At 43.8% G+C, this 14409-nt stretch overlaps 1 protein-coding gene across 2 annotated transcripts in view; it reads right to left on the bottom strand.

Moving 5' to 3' along the window:
* The window catches only part of rapgef4a (Rap guanine nucleotide exchange factor 4a), a 317823-nt gene that overhangs the window by 101566 nt on the left and 201848 nt on the right, over positions 1-14409 (bottom strand). For both annotated transcript variants that reach the window (XM_070875728.1, XM_070875727.1), the window contains exons 7-10: positions 12200-12284; positions 8429-8489; positions 4964-5040; positions 4380-4526 (exon numbers count right to left, since the gene is read on the bottom strand). In XM_070875728.1, the coding sequence (XP_070731829.1) occupies positions 4380-4526; positions 4964-5040; positions 8429-8489; positions 12200-12284 (370 nt within the window). The remainder of the gene's footprint in view (positions 1-4379; positions 4527-4963; positions 5041-8428; positions 8490-12199; positions 12285-14409) is intronic.

Below are 14409 nucleotides of genomic sequence, written 5' to 3'. Positions count from 1 at the left end.
TGAGCAGTTACACATCGTACGAACACGGACGAGTAGGCCCTGCCATGTGCAGCTCTGCCTGCCGACGATATTATTTTATGCACAGTATTTGCCGGTGAGTTTCGATGCTGGGAAGATAATCTGTTTCGGGTTTTCGTCCGCGGACATGAATGCCTGGGCGATCGTGATGGCCCTGCTCAGCTCCAGAAATTCAGCAGCCTGCAGCTTTCGAAGGATGACCTCGTGGCCAATGCCAAGCACGAAAAAGTCCCACAGCATTTCCTCCAACGCAGCTCCGAAGTTGCACGACCCAGCATTGCTGGTTAAAGAGGATATTAAAGCAATAGTAAGGAAGGACATTAGCTTGGATGATGTGGAATCTGTATGGATGGAGCTGCGGAATACCAAAGGGCAGAAAACGCTAGTGGGAGTTGTGTACAGACCACCAAACAGTAGTAGAGTGGTTGGGGATAGCATCAAACAAGAAATTAGGAATGTGTGCAATAAAGGTACAGCAGTTACCATGAGCAACTTTAATCTACATATTGATTGGGCTAACCAAACTGGTAGCAATACAGTAATGGAGGATTTCCTGGAGTGTATTAGGGATGGTTTTCTAGACCAATATGTCGAGGAACCAACTAGAGGGCTGGCCATCATAAACTAGGTGATGTGTAATGAGAAAGGACTAATTAGCAATCTTGTTGTGCGAGGCCCCTTGGGGAAGAGTGACCATAATATGGTAGAATTCTTTATTAAGATGGAGAATGACACAGTTAATTCAGAGACTAGGGTCCTGAACTTAAGGAAAGGTAACTTCGATGGTATGAGACGTGAATTGGCTAGAATAGACTGGCGAATGATACTTAAAGGGTTGATGGTGGACAGGCAATGGCAAACATTTAAAGATCACATGGATGAACTTCAACAATTGTACATCCCTGTCTGGAGTAAAAATTAAACGGGGAAGGTGGCTCAACCGTGGCTAACAAGGGAAATTAAGGATAGTGTTAAATCCAAGGAAGAGGCATATAAATTGGCCAGAAAAAGCAGCAAACCTGAGGACTGGGAGAAATTTAGAATTCAGAGAAGGACAAAGGGTTTAATTAGGAGGGGGAAAATAGAGTATGAGATGAAGCTTGCCAGGAACATAAAAACTGACTGCAAAAGTTTCTATAGATATGTGAAGAGAAAAAGATTAGTGAAGACAAATGTAGGTCCCTTGCAGTCAGATTCAGGTGAATTTGTAATGGGGAACAAAGAAATGGCAGACCAGTTGAACAAATACTTTGGTTCACAAAGGAAGACACAAATAACCTTCTGGAAATACTAGGGGACTGAGGGTCTAGTGAGAAGGAGGAACTGAAGGAAATCCTTATTAGGCGGGAAATTGTGTTAGGGAAATTGATGGGATTGAAGGCCAATAAATCCCCAGGGCCTGATCGTCTGCATCCCAGAGTACTTAGGAAGTGACTCTAGAAATAGTGGATGCAATGGTGATCATTTTCCAACAGTCTGTCGACTCTGGATCAGTTCCTATGGACTGGAGGGTAGCTAATGTAACACTACTTTTTAAAAAAGGAGGGAGAGAAAACGGATAATTATAGACCGGTTAGCCTGACATCAGTAGTGGGGAAAATATTGGAATTAATGATTAAAGATGAAATAGCAGCGCATTTGGAAAGCAGTGACAGGATCAGTCCAAGTCAGCATGGATTTATGAAAGGGAAATCATGCTTGACAAATCTTCTGGAATTTTTTGAGGATGTAACTAGTAGAGTGGACAAGGGAGAACTAGTAGATATGGTGTATTTGGACTTTCAAAAGGCTTTTGACAAGGTCTCACACAAGAGATTAGTGTGCAAAATTAAAGCACATGGTATTGGCGGTAATGTACTGACGTGGATAGAGAACTGGTTGGCAGACAGGAAGCAGAGAGTCAAGATAAACGGGTCCTTTTCAGAATGGCAGGCAGTGACTAGTGGGGTGCCGCAGGGCTCAGTGCTGGGACCCCAGCTATTTACAATATATATTAATGATTTAGATGAAGGAATTGAGTGTAATATCTCCAAGTTTGCAGATGACACTAATCTGGGTGGCGGTGTGAGCTGTGAGGAGGACGCTAAGAGGCTGCAGGGTGACTTGGACAGGTTAGGTGAGTGGGCAAATGCATGGCAGATGCAGTATAATGTGGATAACTGTGAGGTTATCCACGTTGGGGGCAAAAACATGAAGGCAGAATATTATCTGAACGGCGGTAGATTAAGAAAAGGGGAGGTGCAACGAGACCTGGGTGTCATGGTACATCAGTCATTGAAAGTTGGCATGCAGGTACAGCAGGTGGTGAAGAAGGCAAATGGTATGTTGGCCTTCATAGCTAGGGGATTTGAGTATAGGAGCAGGGAGGTCTTACTGCAGTTGTACAGGGCCTTGGTGAGGTCTCACCTGGAATATTGTGTTCAGTTTTGGTCTCCTAATCTGAGGAAGGACATTCTTGCTGTTGAGGGAGTGCAGCGAAGGTTCACCAGCCTGATTCCCGGGATGGCAGGACTGACATATGAGGAGAGACTGGATCGTCTGGGCCTGTATTCACTGGAGTTTAGAAGGATGAGAGGGGATCTCATAGAAACATATAAAATTCTGATGGGACTGGACAGGTTAGATGCAGGAAGAATGTTCTCGATGTTGTGGAAGTCCAGAACCAGAGGACACAGTCTAAGGATAAGGGGTAAGCCATTTAGGACTGAGATGAGGAGAAACTTCTTCACTCAGAGAGTTGTTAACCTGTGGAATTCCCTACCGCAGAGAGTCGTTGATGCCAGTTCATTGGATATATTCAAGAGGGAGTTAGATATGGCCCTTATGGCTAAAGAGATCAAGGGATATGGAGAGAAAGCAGGAAAGGGGTACTGAGGTGAATGATCAGCCATGATCTTATTGAATGGTGGTGCAGGCTCAAAGGGCCAAAGGCTCCTGCACCTATTTTCTATGTTTCTATGTTTCTATGAGACGTCTCAGGTCGGTGACAAATTCCGCCACGTCCTGGCCCTTGGAGCAATTGTGCGTATAGAAATGATACCTCACCATGATGATGCTTTCCTTCGGTTTAAAGTGGTTCCTAACCAGCGTACACAATTCATTGCAAGTCTTATCCGTTGGGTCGAGTCGGTGAGAGTAGATTCTTGATAAGGCCATAAATTTTTGACCCACAAACGGTGAGGAGAACCATCCTGCGCTTAATTATGTTATCGATTCCTTCCAATCCGTTGACTAAGAAGTACTGGTCAAGGCGATCAGTGAAATCCTCCCCTTCCACGAATCTCTCCAAAATTCCAACAGACATGGTTGTGTGAAAGTTCATATTTTTAACTCGTCGCCAATTGTTAAGTATCGAATAACTCCATGAGGCTACGTACGGCAAGCTAGTTCAGGCATGACCTTACTCCAGTTTATTGATTCTCAAAGTGAGGATTCAACATGGCTGCCAACATTATATACACGGCTAGCACGTGTCTGCCAGTGACCATTAGGACTCCGACAGTCGTGCCCTCCAGCGGCAGGTAAAACCCAGTTAACATACATAACACTTTGCTGCTCCCGAGTTGGGTTGTTGCTTAAGGCTCAGAAATGATCTGCACTTGCGATCTGTTAGTTCTTCGATCTCCTGATCATTCTCATCACACCAGTCCTGGTGTTTTCTGGTTGAGTGACCAAGCGTCTCTTCGCAGGCACCTGTTATGGAGGCCTGGAGGGCAGACCAAGCGCTGTGGACATTCTGCGTCTCAGGGTCATCAAGGCACATCAGGTTAGCTGTGAGATGCTGGGTGTATAGGGCTCTCTTAGCTGGGTGTTTAAGTGCCCCGGCATTGACTTTTTTTGCGGCACTGCTTCTGCTGTCCCCTCCACTTTAGCGCTATGTTGATGTTGATGATGGATCAGTTAAGGCGGTGGTCTGTCCGGCAGTCATCAGCTCCTGTCACATTCTTGCGCACATCCTTGCAATCCCTGGCTCGGATGATGATATAGTCGAGCAGGTGCCAGTGTTTGGAGCGACGTTAAGCAAAATATGAATCCTGTTGCTGTAAAATATTTGGGGTAAGCATCACAACAATTCTTCTGTTAGAAGCCATATGCCAAAATTAGAACACGTGGCCCGTTTAAACCAGGATGTTCAACATCCAACAAAAATACTTTCAAATAAAGTGGGGCATTCCATCCACAATAGTTTCACTACAGAAATGAAGTAACTTCATGGATCTGAATCTTTCACAACAAAGTTCTAAAAACAGCGACTGCATTTACCAAATATCACATGACATTCCTGGTAGGGGCTTTAGAAAAACCAACAACATTTTAACAAACAAGGTTCTGAATGCTGCTTGTCCCAGAAAGCCACTTACTCGAAGGATTCTGTTAAAATCTTCTTTATCCACCCGTAGAAAATGACAGTTGTCTTCACGGAGCACGATGGAGGCTACTCTTGGAGCATTGTTCACCAGAGACAACTTCCCAAAATCATCCCCTTCGTGTAAGGGACAGACTACTCCCTGCAATATTAGATCAGATTAAAGTCATTTACAACAAACAACTTACAAACCTTCACAATTATTACCTACAATGAGAAATATATACTTCTTTCCATCAATTCCTTTTATACTTAATGAAAGGATGCCTTAAATATCCAGTAAAACATGTGGAAAATATTAGGTTAGTTTACATTTTAAATACTGTAGGGAATTAAAATGATTATAAATATACTACGGTTAATTATATACAAGATGAACATGATCAAGAGTGTACACATCTTTTCAGTTTTAATAGATATTACAAAATTCAAAGTATAATATCTCAGAAACAATTTCAGTGACCTTGCGGAGCGGAGCGTTAGTACTGCTATATTTTATTTCAATATTTCTAAAATCCTAATTGTGTGGGTCTGATTCCTCACACCCTCTATAAAAGTTGATTGAGTTGAAAGTCATACCTTGCCATAGATAGCAACATTCACTGAGCCCTTGAGGATAATATACCATGAAGTGCCCTCTTCTCCTTGATTAAACACTGTAAATATGAAAACAGCAATCATCTTATTTCAGCTGCACAAAACTGAATAAAGATTCTGAATTCTGTAAAAGGCAGTTCACTTTTATTATACTCCACTGAAAATGCTAAAAATGATGTGCAACTGAAGTTCCCCAGCAAGATTTGCTCTCTTTTCTGTTTTCAGAAACTCATCTATGCTGCTGAAATTATTTTAGTAATAAAGTGACTAAGCGTAGGGTATAGTTTCTTCAATTTGAGAAATAGAGATATAAAGTAGACATGATTATACACCAGTGTTCCTCTTTTTATATTTATATTTTTACTAAAATTAGTGAATGCAAGAAAATATAGCTTATAGAACAAGATCTGTCTGGTTTTACTATCTACAAAGTGAATGTCTTCACTGCAGTTGTAATTAAAAACAAGTCAATAACTGCAGGAAAATGTTGTATACTTATTCCCTCTGCTGATCAATCAGCATATATCAACGCTTAATCACTAATGCACTTATCACCTCTACATGAGGCTAATTAAATTTTGAAATGTATGTAAAATTGGGACGAAAATTGTGGCCTTGCCAGATGCGTACGATGTGCACATGGACCCGGTGTGACCTCGCAAAAGCCGATTCTTGGGGTGCGATGCGCATGTACCGAAAACTGGCTTTTCCGATCTATCAAAATTTCTCCAGACAGATCAAATGCATCTCAGCAGGAAGGAGATCGGGGCGGCAGAGATTGGGCTATTTGCCCAACTCATGCCCAGCGAATGTCCTTCAAACTTTTACGCCTGGTAAACCAGGTGCACAGCCTACTTTTACCAGCGTAACACTTTTAAAACATAGAAAAATCTAATCATTCATTTTTATGTTAAAAACCTCCTGTCCATTAAGTTTATTTTTAACCCTATTAAAACACATTAAAAATAATTTCCAAAAAATATTTTTTTTCTAAAACATTTCATTACATTTAATTTCAATTAATTTTAAATATATGAGGTGTTTTTTAAATTTATTTTGCTGTGTTTCTTGTTTTAGGGGGTTATTCTCATTGATAGTAATGGGAACTCGTACAAATGGAGTTCCCATTATTATCAATGAGAATACTCATTCGTGATTGGTGGTCCAGGCCCACGTGATTATAACATAGATATCCATACATCCATCCCCGTACGCTGTGCAGCGAATGAAGGCCTCAGACCAACAGGTAATTTCTCCGGGACCAACAGGTAATTTCGTAGATATTTTTCAGGTCAGAGGCCGTTTGTACGAAGGAAGCCTCCGACTGCAATTTTCCTCCCCATTAATGTTGGATTGATGTCATTTTTTCAAACCTGTTTATAAAAGATTAGATGATAAAAGGTCATCGACCTGAAACGTTAACTCTGGCCTGGAATTTAACTACCGAGGCGGGTCTGGTGTGGCCGAGGTAAGTGGCAGACTGCGACCCTACTCCTGGCGCCATCCCGCTTTGTGTGAAGAATCTTCTGTTGATGGGGCTTGTTAAGCTCGCCCTGCGAGGTTCCCAGCTAATTAAAAGAAAGCGGGTCTGATGACGTCATTTAATGATGCGTCATCAGCTGGTTACCTGAAAGTGACTACGGCCAACTTTATTTTGACAGCACTGAAGTGCTGCAAATACTGACAAGCACTGCACAGAGGTGCACGGCTGCACCCAGACTGTGCCATAACTCTCTCCATATGCTTCTGGAGTGAGTCACAGCATGCAGGGAGGTTCTCTTCCCTTCCAATGGGTGGAAGAGACCTCCCCAGGACATCAATGCAGCCTGTTTGCACATTGCACAGGAGGGCACAAGCAGGGATGTCGTCGGGAGGACCAGGCTGTAGTGGTGCAAACCTTTTAATAATTTCAGTAGATCACAAAACGTTACTGCAAAACCACACTCAACCTCATCCTGCGGTACCACTCATCACATCTCCATCTGTTTGCCTTCCCTACCCTACTGCTGCACATCCTTACTCACACCAACTTACCGTGCACCTCCACCCATCTATCCCTCTCTATCTACACTATAATTTCCCCATCTCACTAGCCAGCCTTCACATTCACGCTCATCCTGGTCCAATCATACCAACTAACAACACACAAGGGTAGGCACTTGGGTCTTTTAGCTAATGTACATGCAATATTTCTGTTAATGTGTTGTCAAACATTGAAATCTTTATTTTTAACACTTTGCGTTCTTGGACAGATTTGCGTACACCTTTGGAAGTGGTTTAGTGAGTTGCAGTGAATGGTGAGACATAAGGGTACCCCCCACAATGGTGATGTGTGTTAAAGGAATGGCTTCGGCATTGCAGGGATGCTTTATGGTGCTGGTGTTGGGTGCTGCCAACCTGGCACATCATGTGGCAGCCAGGGTTAACAGCATCACGTGAAGGACATCTGGCCATGGTGAAGCCACCCTTGGCCTCCCAGTTATCAATGTGGTCATGTACTGATGCCCTGTGTCCTGTCCAGCATCAGGTAATTGCGGAGAAGTTTGTTGTTGTAGGTGTTGCTGGTGTGCCTGGTGATGTTGGTGTTGGGGCTGATCGTGGTAGGATTCTGAGGACTAAGATGAGATTTTTTCAAGGGCACTGATGTTGATGGAATAAATGGCAGCTGAAGTTGAGATGACAGACGCAATCTGTCAATGGTGAGATAGGACGTTCCAAGGAGACAGTGGAGAGAGAGTATACTCCAAACGCTTCCAAACTGCATAAAGCTTAAAAATGTATTCCAAATCCTGAAGGCTCCAGTTTCTAATATTGTAAAGTTAACAGCTGTGTGCTTTCATACCACTTTTGCAGCTGTGACCGATTCAGAGCAATAGAGAGTCATTGAAAACATGACCGATTTACCTGACGTGATCCCCTAGCACCGTGAATGCTGTCAAAAAGCTGGATAAGTGGTAAGTAGATGGTAAAATGCTGCTCAAGTACCTTTAAACACCCTCTTAATTATTTCATTTGGCTTACCCGCCACTTAGTGTCGGGTCTGTAAAGCACAGGCAGACCCGGCATGTGGGAAACTGACACGGAGGCGGGATCACAGTGGGATCCGGACCCGCTGTCAATCTTTTAGATTTTGACAGCCGACTCGCCTCTCAACGCCGGCAAAATCCAGCCCTCTGTTTCACTCTCCACACTTGCTGCCTGGCCTGCTGAGTATTTTCAGCATTTTAAGATTAGATGACCATATATTTACATCACATCTTGAAGACTGATATTCTAGTGAACTCCTTGAACCTATACATTTGGTAATCACCTCGATTATTTTCCTTGCAAGACTTTTTAAATTTAGCCAAAACCAAGTAAAATGTATTTTTACTTTCCTTGCATAGACAGGTGTAATAGTTACTGCCTTAAAGCTCTTTGAACTCTCTGGACTAGTTCCATACTTACACACTGTCCCCGCTTTGGCATGAGATTCAAATATCAAAACACCAGCAAGCTCTCGCTTCACCTAAAAATCGAACAAAGTTTTAAAAAAGTTTTAAAATCATCATTGAACATCTCAAACTCCAAACAAGCAGTAGTTTTATTAAGCTGATTTACTATAACATTAACTACTTCAATAAAAAAAAAGCTATCATGGTACTTCATCAAAAATAAATTGTACAAACCAACTATGCCAAGTTATAACAAGAGGGTTTCCTGTGGCTTTGTTTACAGTGATTCAGAGGTTATGATATTGCAAGGCGGGGGTGGGGGGGGATTACTTCATTAGTCTGGGATGTGGCAACATTTGGATAGAGGGCTGGCACGTGGGTGTGTCGTGGGAAGAACAGTGGGAGAACTGTGATGACTTCAGGGGGACTGGGAGCACTGAAGCTTCATCTACATTATAAAATTGTACATTCTCTTCTCGTTTAATTCTGGATCAGTGGTCAAGATGTGATTTTTTTTGTGAGAGGTGGGGGTGGGCTGCAGGGGAAGAGGGCTTCAAAAGACAAAACTTCAGGAAATGAAATATTTCAACTCCTGACCCACAGGCTGAATTTGAACCACATCCCATCCTCAAAATGAACCAAGAAGCATTCCCGATTAAAACAAAATTACTCTGAAAAACCAGCTCGCAGAAATGTGCAGAAAATGAATCAGACAGATAGAGATGCTGGCTGTCATGTGGAAATGGATGGCACAACATGCACTTCACACTTCTAGCAGCAGTGCACTTTCTTTCATTCAGATAATACAGGACCATCGAATCTTGATGCAGTTCCTGACTGGTGGGGAAAAGTAGCATTGCTGGGAGCAGGAGCTGAGCATTAGCACTCGTGAGAAAGTTGGGCCCTTTTCTGTTAGTAGCGCTCAGCTCACTTAATGCGACCGGTGGGAATCGGGAGATTCAAAGTCTGTTGTCAGGCTTTGGTCCACTTCGAGCAACTGAAAACAGATCTTTAAAAGTTCGCACAGGGCTGCTAAAGCCAAGTATGATAGCACCTCTCTACAACGCATCATCATAGGCAGTCCCTCGGAATCGAGAAAGACTTGCTTCCACTCCTAAAGTGAGTTCTTTGGTGGCTGAACAGTCCAATACGGGAGCCACAGACCCTGTAACAGGTTTGTCGGGGGAATTACCACACGCTCCTTCCCCTGCCTGCGCCTGACCTCTTCACGCTCGCGGCGTTGAGATTCGAAGAGCTCAGCGCCCTCCCGGATGCACTTTCTCCACCTAGGGCGGTCTTTGGCCAGGGACTCCCAGGTTTCAGTGGTGATGTCGCACTTCACCAGGGAGGTTTTGAGGGTGTCCTTGTAACATTTCCGCTGCCCACCTTTGGCTCATTTGTTGTGAAGGAGTTCCGCATAGAGCAATTGCTTAGGGAATCTCGTGTCTGGCATGCGAACTATGTGGCCTGCCCAGCGAAGCTGATCAAGTGTGGTCAGTGCTTCAATGTTGGTGATGTTAGCCTGGGCGAGGACACTGATGTTGGTGCGCCTGTCCTCCCAGGGGATTTGCAGGATCTTGCGGAGACATCGTTGGTGATATATTTCCAGCGACTTGATGTGTCTTCTGTACATCGTCCATGCCTCTGATCCATACAGGAGGGCGGGTATTACTGCAGCCCTGTAGACCATGAGCTTGGTGATAGATTTGAGGGCCTGGTCTTCGAACACTCTTTTCCTCAGGTGGCCGAAGGCTGCATTGGCACACTCGAGGCGATGTTGAATCTCCGCATCAATGTCTGCCTTTGTTGATAAGAAGCTCCCAAGGTATGGGAAATGGTCCACGTTGTCGAGGGCCGCGCCGTGAATCTTGATGACTGGGGGGCAATACTGTGTGGCGATGACAGGCTGGTGGAGGACCTTTGCCTTATGGATGTTAAGCGTAAGGCCCATGCTTTCATATGCCTTGGTGAATACATCGACTATATCCTGGAGTTCAGCCATAGAATGCGAGCAGACGCAGGCATCGTCCGCGTACTGCAGCTCAACGACAGAGGTTGGGTGATCTTGGACCTGGCCTGGAGGTGGCGTAAGTTAAACAGCTTTCCACTGGTTCAGTAGTTTAGTTCCACTCCAGCGGGGAGCTTGTTGACTGTGAGGTGGAGCATGGCAGCAAGGAAGATTGAGAAGAGGGTTGGAGCGATGACGCAGCCCTGTTTGACTCCAGTCCGGACGTGGATTGGGTCTGTAATGGATCCGCTGGTAAGGATCACGGCCTGCATGTCGTCGTGGAGCAGACGAAGGATGTTGACGAACGTTTGGGGGCTTCCAAAACGGAGGAGGACATTCCATAAGCCCTCACGGTTGACAGAGTCAAAGGCCTTTGTAAGATCGAAAAAGGCCATGTATAAGGGCTGGATCTGCTCCCTGCAATTTTCCTGCAGTTGTCATGTTGCAAAGATCATGTCCGTTGTGCCCCATAGGGGACGAAATCCGCACTGTGATTCCGGGAGGGAAGGAACGAGGGAGGGACGGAATGAGGGAGGGAGGGACGGGACGAGGGAGGGAGGGAGGGAGGGAAGGACAGAGAGAGGGAGGGAGGGAAGGAACGAGGGAGGGAAGGAACAAGGGAGGGAAGGAACAAGGGAGGGAGAGAGCGAAGGAACGAGGGAGGGAGCGAAGGAACGAGGGAGGGAGCGAAGGTACGAGGGAGGGAGCGAAAGTACGAGGGAGGGAGGGAAAGAAGGAAAGACTTGCATTTATATAGTGCCTTTCACAACCCCGGACGTCTCATTGGCTTTATAGCCAATGAAGAACTTTTTTTTGAAGTGTAGTCACTGTTATAATGTGGGAAACGCAGCATACAATTTGCGCATTGCAAGTTCCCACCATCAGCACTATGATAATGACCAGATAATCTGATTTTTGTTCTGTTGATTGAGGGATAAATATTGGCCAGGACACCGGGGATAACTCCCCCACTCTACTTTGGATCTTTTACATCCACTTGAGAGCAGACGGTGCTACGGTTTAACATCTTATCCGAAAGACGGCACCCGACAGTGCAGCACTCCCTCAGAGGTACTGGAGTGTCAGCCTAGATTTATGTGCTCAAGTCCCTGGAGTGGGAACCCACCACCTTCTGACTCAGAGGTGAATGTGCAATTAACTGAGCCACAACTGACAATGCAAGGAAAGAGGGAGAGGAAAGGAAAGCAGGAGAGAGGGAGAGGGAAGGAAAGAAGGCAAGAGGGAGAGGAAAGGAAAGAAGGATAGAGGGAAAGGGAAGGAAAAGGAAAGAAAAAAAGAGAGATGGAAAGAGAAAAGGTGAGAGAAAGAGAAGGAAAGAGGAGGAGAGAAGGAAAGAATGAGAGAATGAGAGAAAAAAAGAGAACGGTAGAAAATGTGAACATTGAAAAGCAAGAACGAGAAGGCAAAAAGGAAAGAAAGACAGACAGTCACACACACACACATTCATACATAAAGGACAATATATTATTGTGACTCCTGCAAGTGCAAAACAGATGGTGAGCTGGACTTGATAAGACAGTAACAATTTTCAGGTGGAAGTAGATTAGTGGACTGATCTCTCTCACACACGCGCATGCACATGATTGGGAGTTGAGTCTGACTGACTTCAAACCAATTTAAGTTGTATGCAGTTACTTGCAAGTTGTAACACCCAAGTCCAATTAAGTATCTGTTACAGAGCCATCTTAACTTTTACATTTAAATTCAGATTACTTATTACAAAGTGCAATGTGGAATTAAAGGAAGGAGACTTACAGTGGTAGAAAGGTTGGCCAAGGCTTTAATATGTAACAACTCTTCATATATGATTTCTAAATCATCTACTGTCCTCTGGCCTGGCCTGTGGATTAGACAAAATGAATACAAATAAAGAGTAAACTTATTCAAAAACACATTTGCCCGCAATTTGTGGTTAGTGGTGGAGCAAGGGCGATTGCCGCTGGCCCCGAAGAAAGCCGCCCACAAATATCTCGAGAAGTGCAGCGAGAAGTTTGTCTTTCTTGACGCACAAGTGATTTCAGTGCTCTATAGAGGGGATTCCCAAATGCAATCTGTTGTGACGTCAACAAGTAGTCTGAGCAACCAATCACAATGCAGAATTCACACAGGTGGGGAACCAGGAAGTGAAGAAATAAAAACAAAAAATGCTGGAAATACTCAGCAGGTAGGCAGCATTTGTGGAGAGAGAAATAGAGTTAACGTTTCAGGTCAATGACAAAAGGTCAGTCATTTATCTCAGTCAGAAAAATCTTGCTTTTAATCGCATATTGACTGCTAAACAAATGTTATGTAAAACAAATTTTAATTTTGTGGACGGTCAAATTTTCCACAATAATGAAAATTACAATTTTTAAGAAACTTTAAAAAAATTTTGTATTTTTTAAACGTTTGTTCATATTTATTTCAGGCTTATCTTTTCCCCACGTGAAAGCCCCTGCCCCCCCCCCCCCCCACCGCCCCCGGTCTTTGTTTTGCTCTCTAACATTTTTTTTTAAAGTCTGGATAAAGAGGTTTCACTTTCCGCAGATGCTACCTGACCTGCTGAGTATTTCCAGCATTTTGTTTTTATTTCAGCCTTACAGCATCCGGTGAAGAAGTTGCTTTTATTCAGACCTTAAATAAATATTAGAGAGCAAAACAAAGACTGGGGCTCTCACATGGGGAAAAGGTCAGACTGAAATAAATATGAACAAATGTTTAAAAAATATAAATTTTTTTAAGTTTCTTAAAAATTTCTAATTTTTATCATTGTGGAAAATTTGACCCTCCATAAAATTAATATTTGTTTTTCATAATATTTGTTTAGCAGTCAATATGTGATTAAAAGCAAGATTTTTCTGATTGAGATGAATGGCTAAACTCGGAAACTGAAATAGGAAATCAGGTGATTGTAACATTATCATCTATTAATGAAATAATTCTAGCATTGCAGTCAAACATTCACACACACAGAGTATATTAAAGAACAACTTCTCGCTTCAAATGCTAACCTACTTATTAAGGCCCCAAGTTTCCACACGCGGCGAAAAAGGCGCACTTCAGAGCTGGGCGCCTGTTTTTCGCGCCGAAAACGGCACCGGAAAAAAAAAGCGGTATTCTCGAGCTCCTTTGAGCTCAATGTCTGCTTGGCGTAGCGCACAGGGGGCGGAGCCTACCACTCGCGCCGATTTTGTAAGTAGGAGGGGGCGTGTACAATTTAAATGAGGCTTTTGGTGCCGGCAACCCTGCGCGTGCGCGTTGGAGCGTTCGCGCACACGCAGTCTGAAGTAAACATTGGCACTCGGCCATTTTTAAAAGTGCTGCAGAAAAAGTGAAGATTTGTTTCTTGGACCCCTGCAAAGGCTTGTATTTTAATTTTCTTGATATTTCTGTGTGTGAGGGAGTGCTTTTAGCAGCACTGCTGAATAAATCACCTGCTGAAATCAGTGAGTTCAGCTTTTCACTGCTAAACTTGCAGAACCGGTGCCTGCAAATTAAGGACTGTGTGTTTGAAGAAATAAAAGTGCCAATTCAACTTTGCAATAGATCAACGTCCACCAAGAACAAAGAATTTCCTGCATGAGGAAGTGGAGATATTGGTCAACGTAATTGAGCAGAGATGGCAGGAGCTAGATACCAGCAACAGAGGTCGCATAAAAGTGCCACCAAAAGAAATGAAGAAACGCTGGAACCAAGTTGCAGAAGATTACTGCACAGTGGTGCATACTATGAGATCTGGAAGCCAGTGTAAAAAGAAATGGCACGACCTTGGTCAAGTAGTTAGTGTAAGTAATATTTCCCATTTTTAATTTAATCGTAATTGTAACCTGGCTATCTGTATGTCCCACCTTGCAGACTGACACACTCTGTAAAAAGTTAGATTTTACTCTTTGCAGAAGAAATTGGCCCACAACAAAAGGGAGGCAACTCGGACAGGAGGAGGCGTGCCCAATCTGCATCCACTGACACCCTTGGAACAAAGGGTA

This window comes from Pristiophorus japonicus, chromosome 3, assembly GCF_044704955.1.
Source record: "Pristiophorus japonicus isolate sPriJap1 chromosome 3, sPriJap1.hap1, whole genome shotgun sequence".
In the NCBI taxonomy this organism is placed as follows: Eukaryota; Metazoa; Chordata; class Chondrichthyes; family Pristiophoridae; genus Pristiophorus; species Pristiophorus japonicus.
Note: the sequence above shows the minus strand (reverse complement) of the source record. Positions and strands in the feature narration are given on the sequence as shown.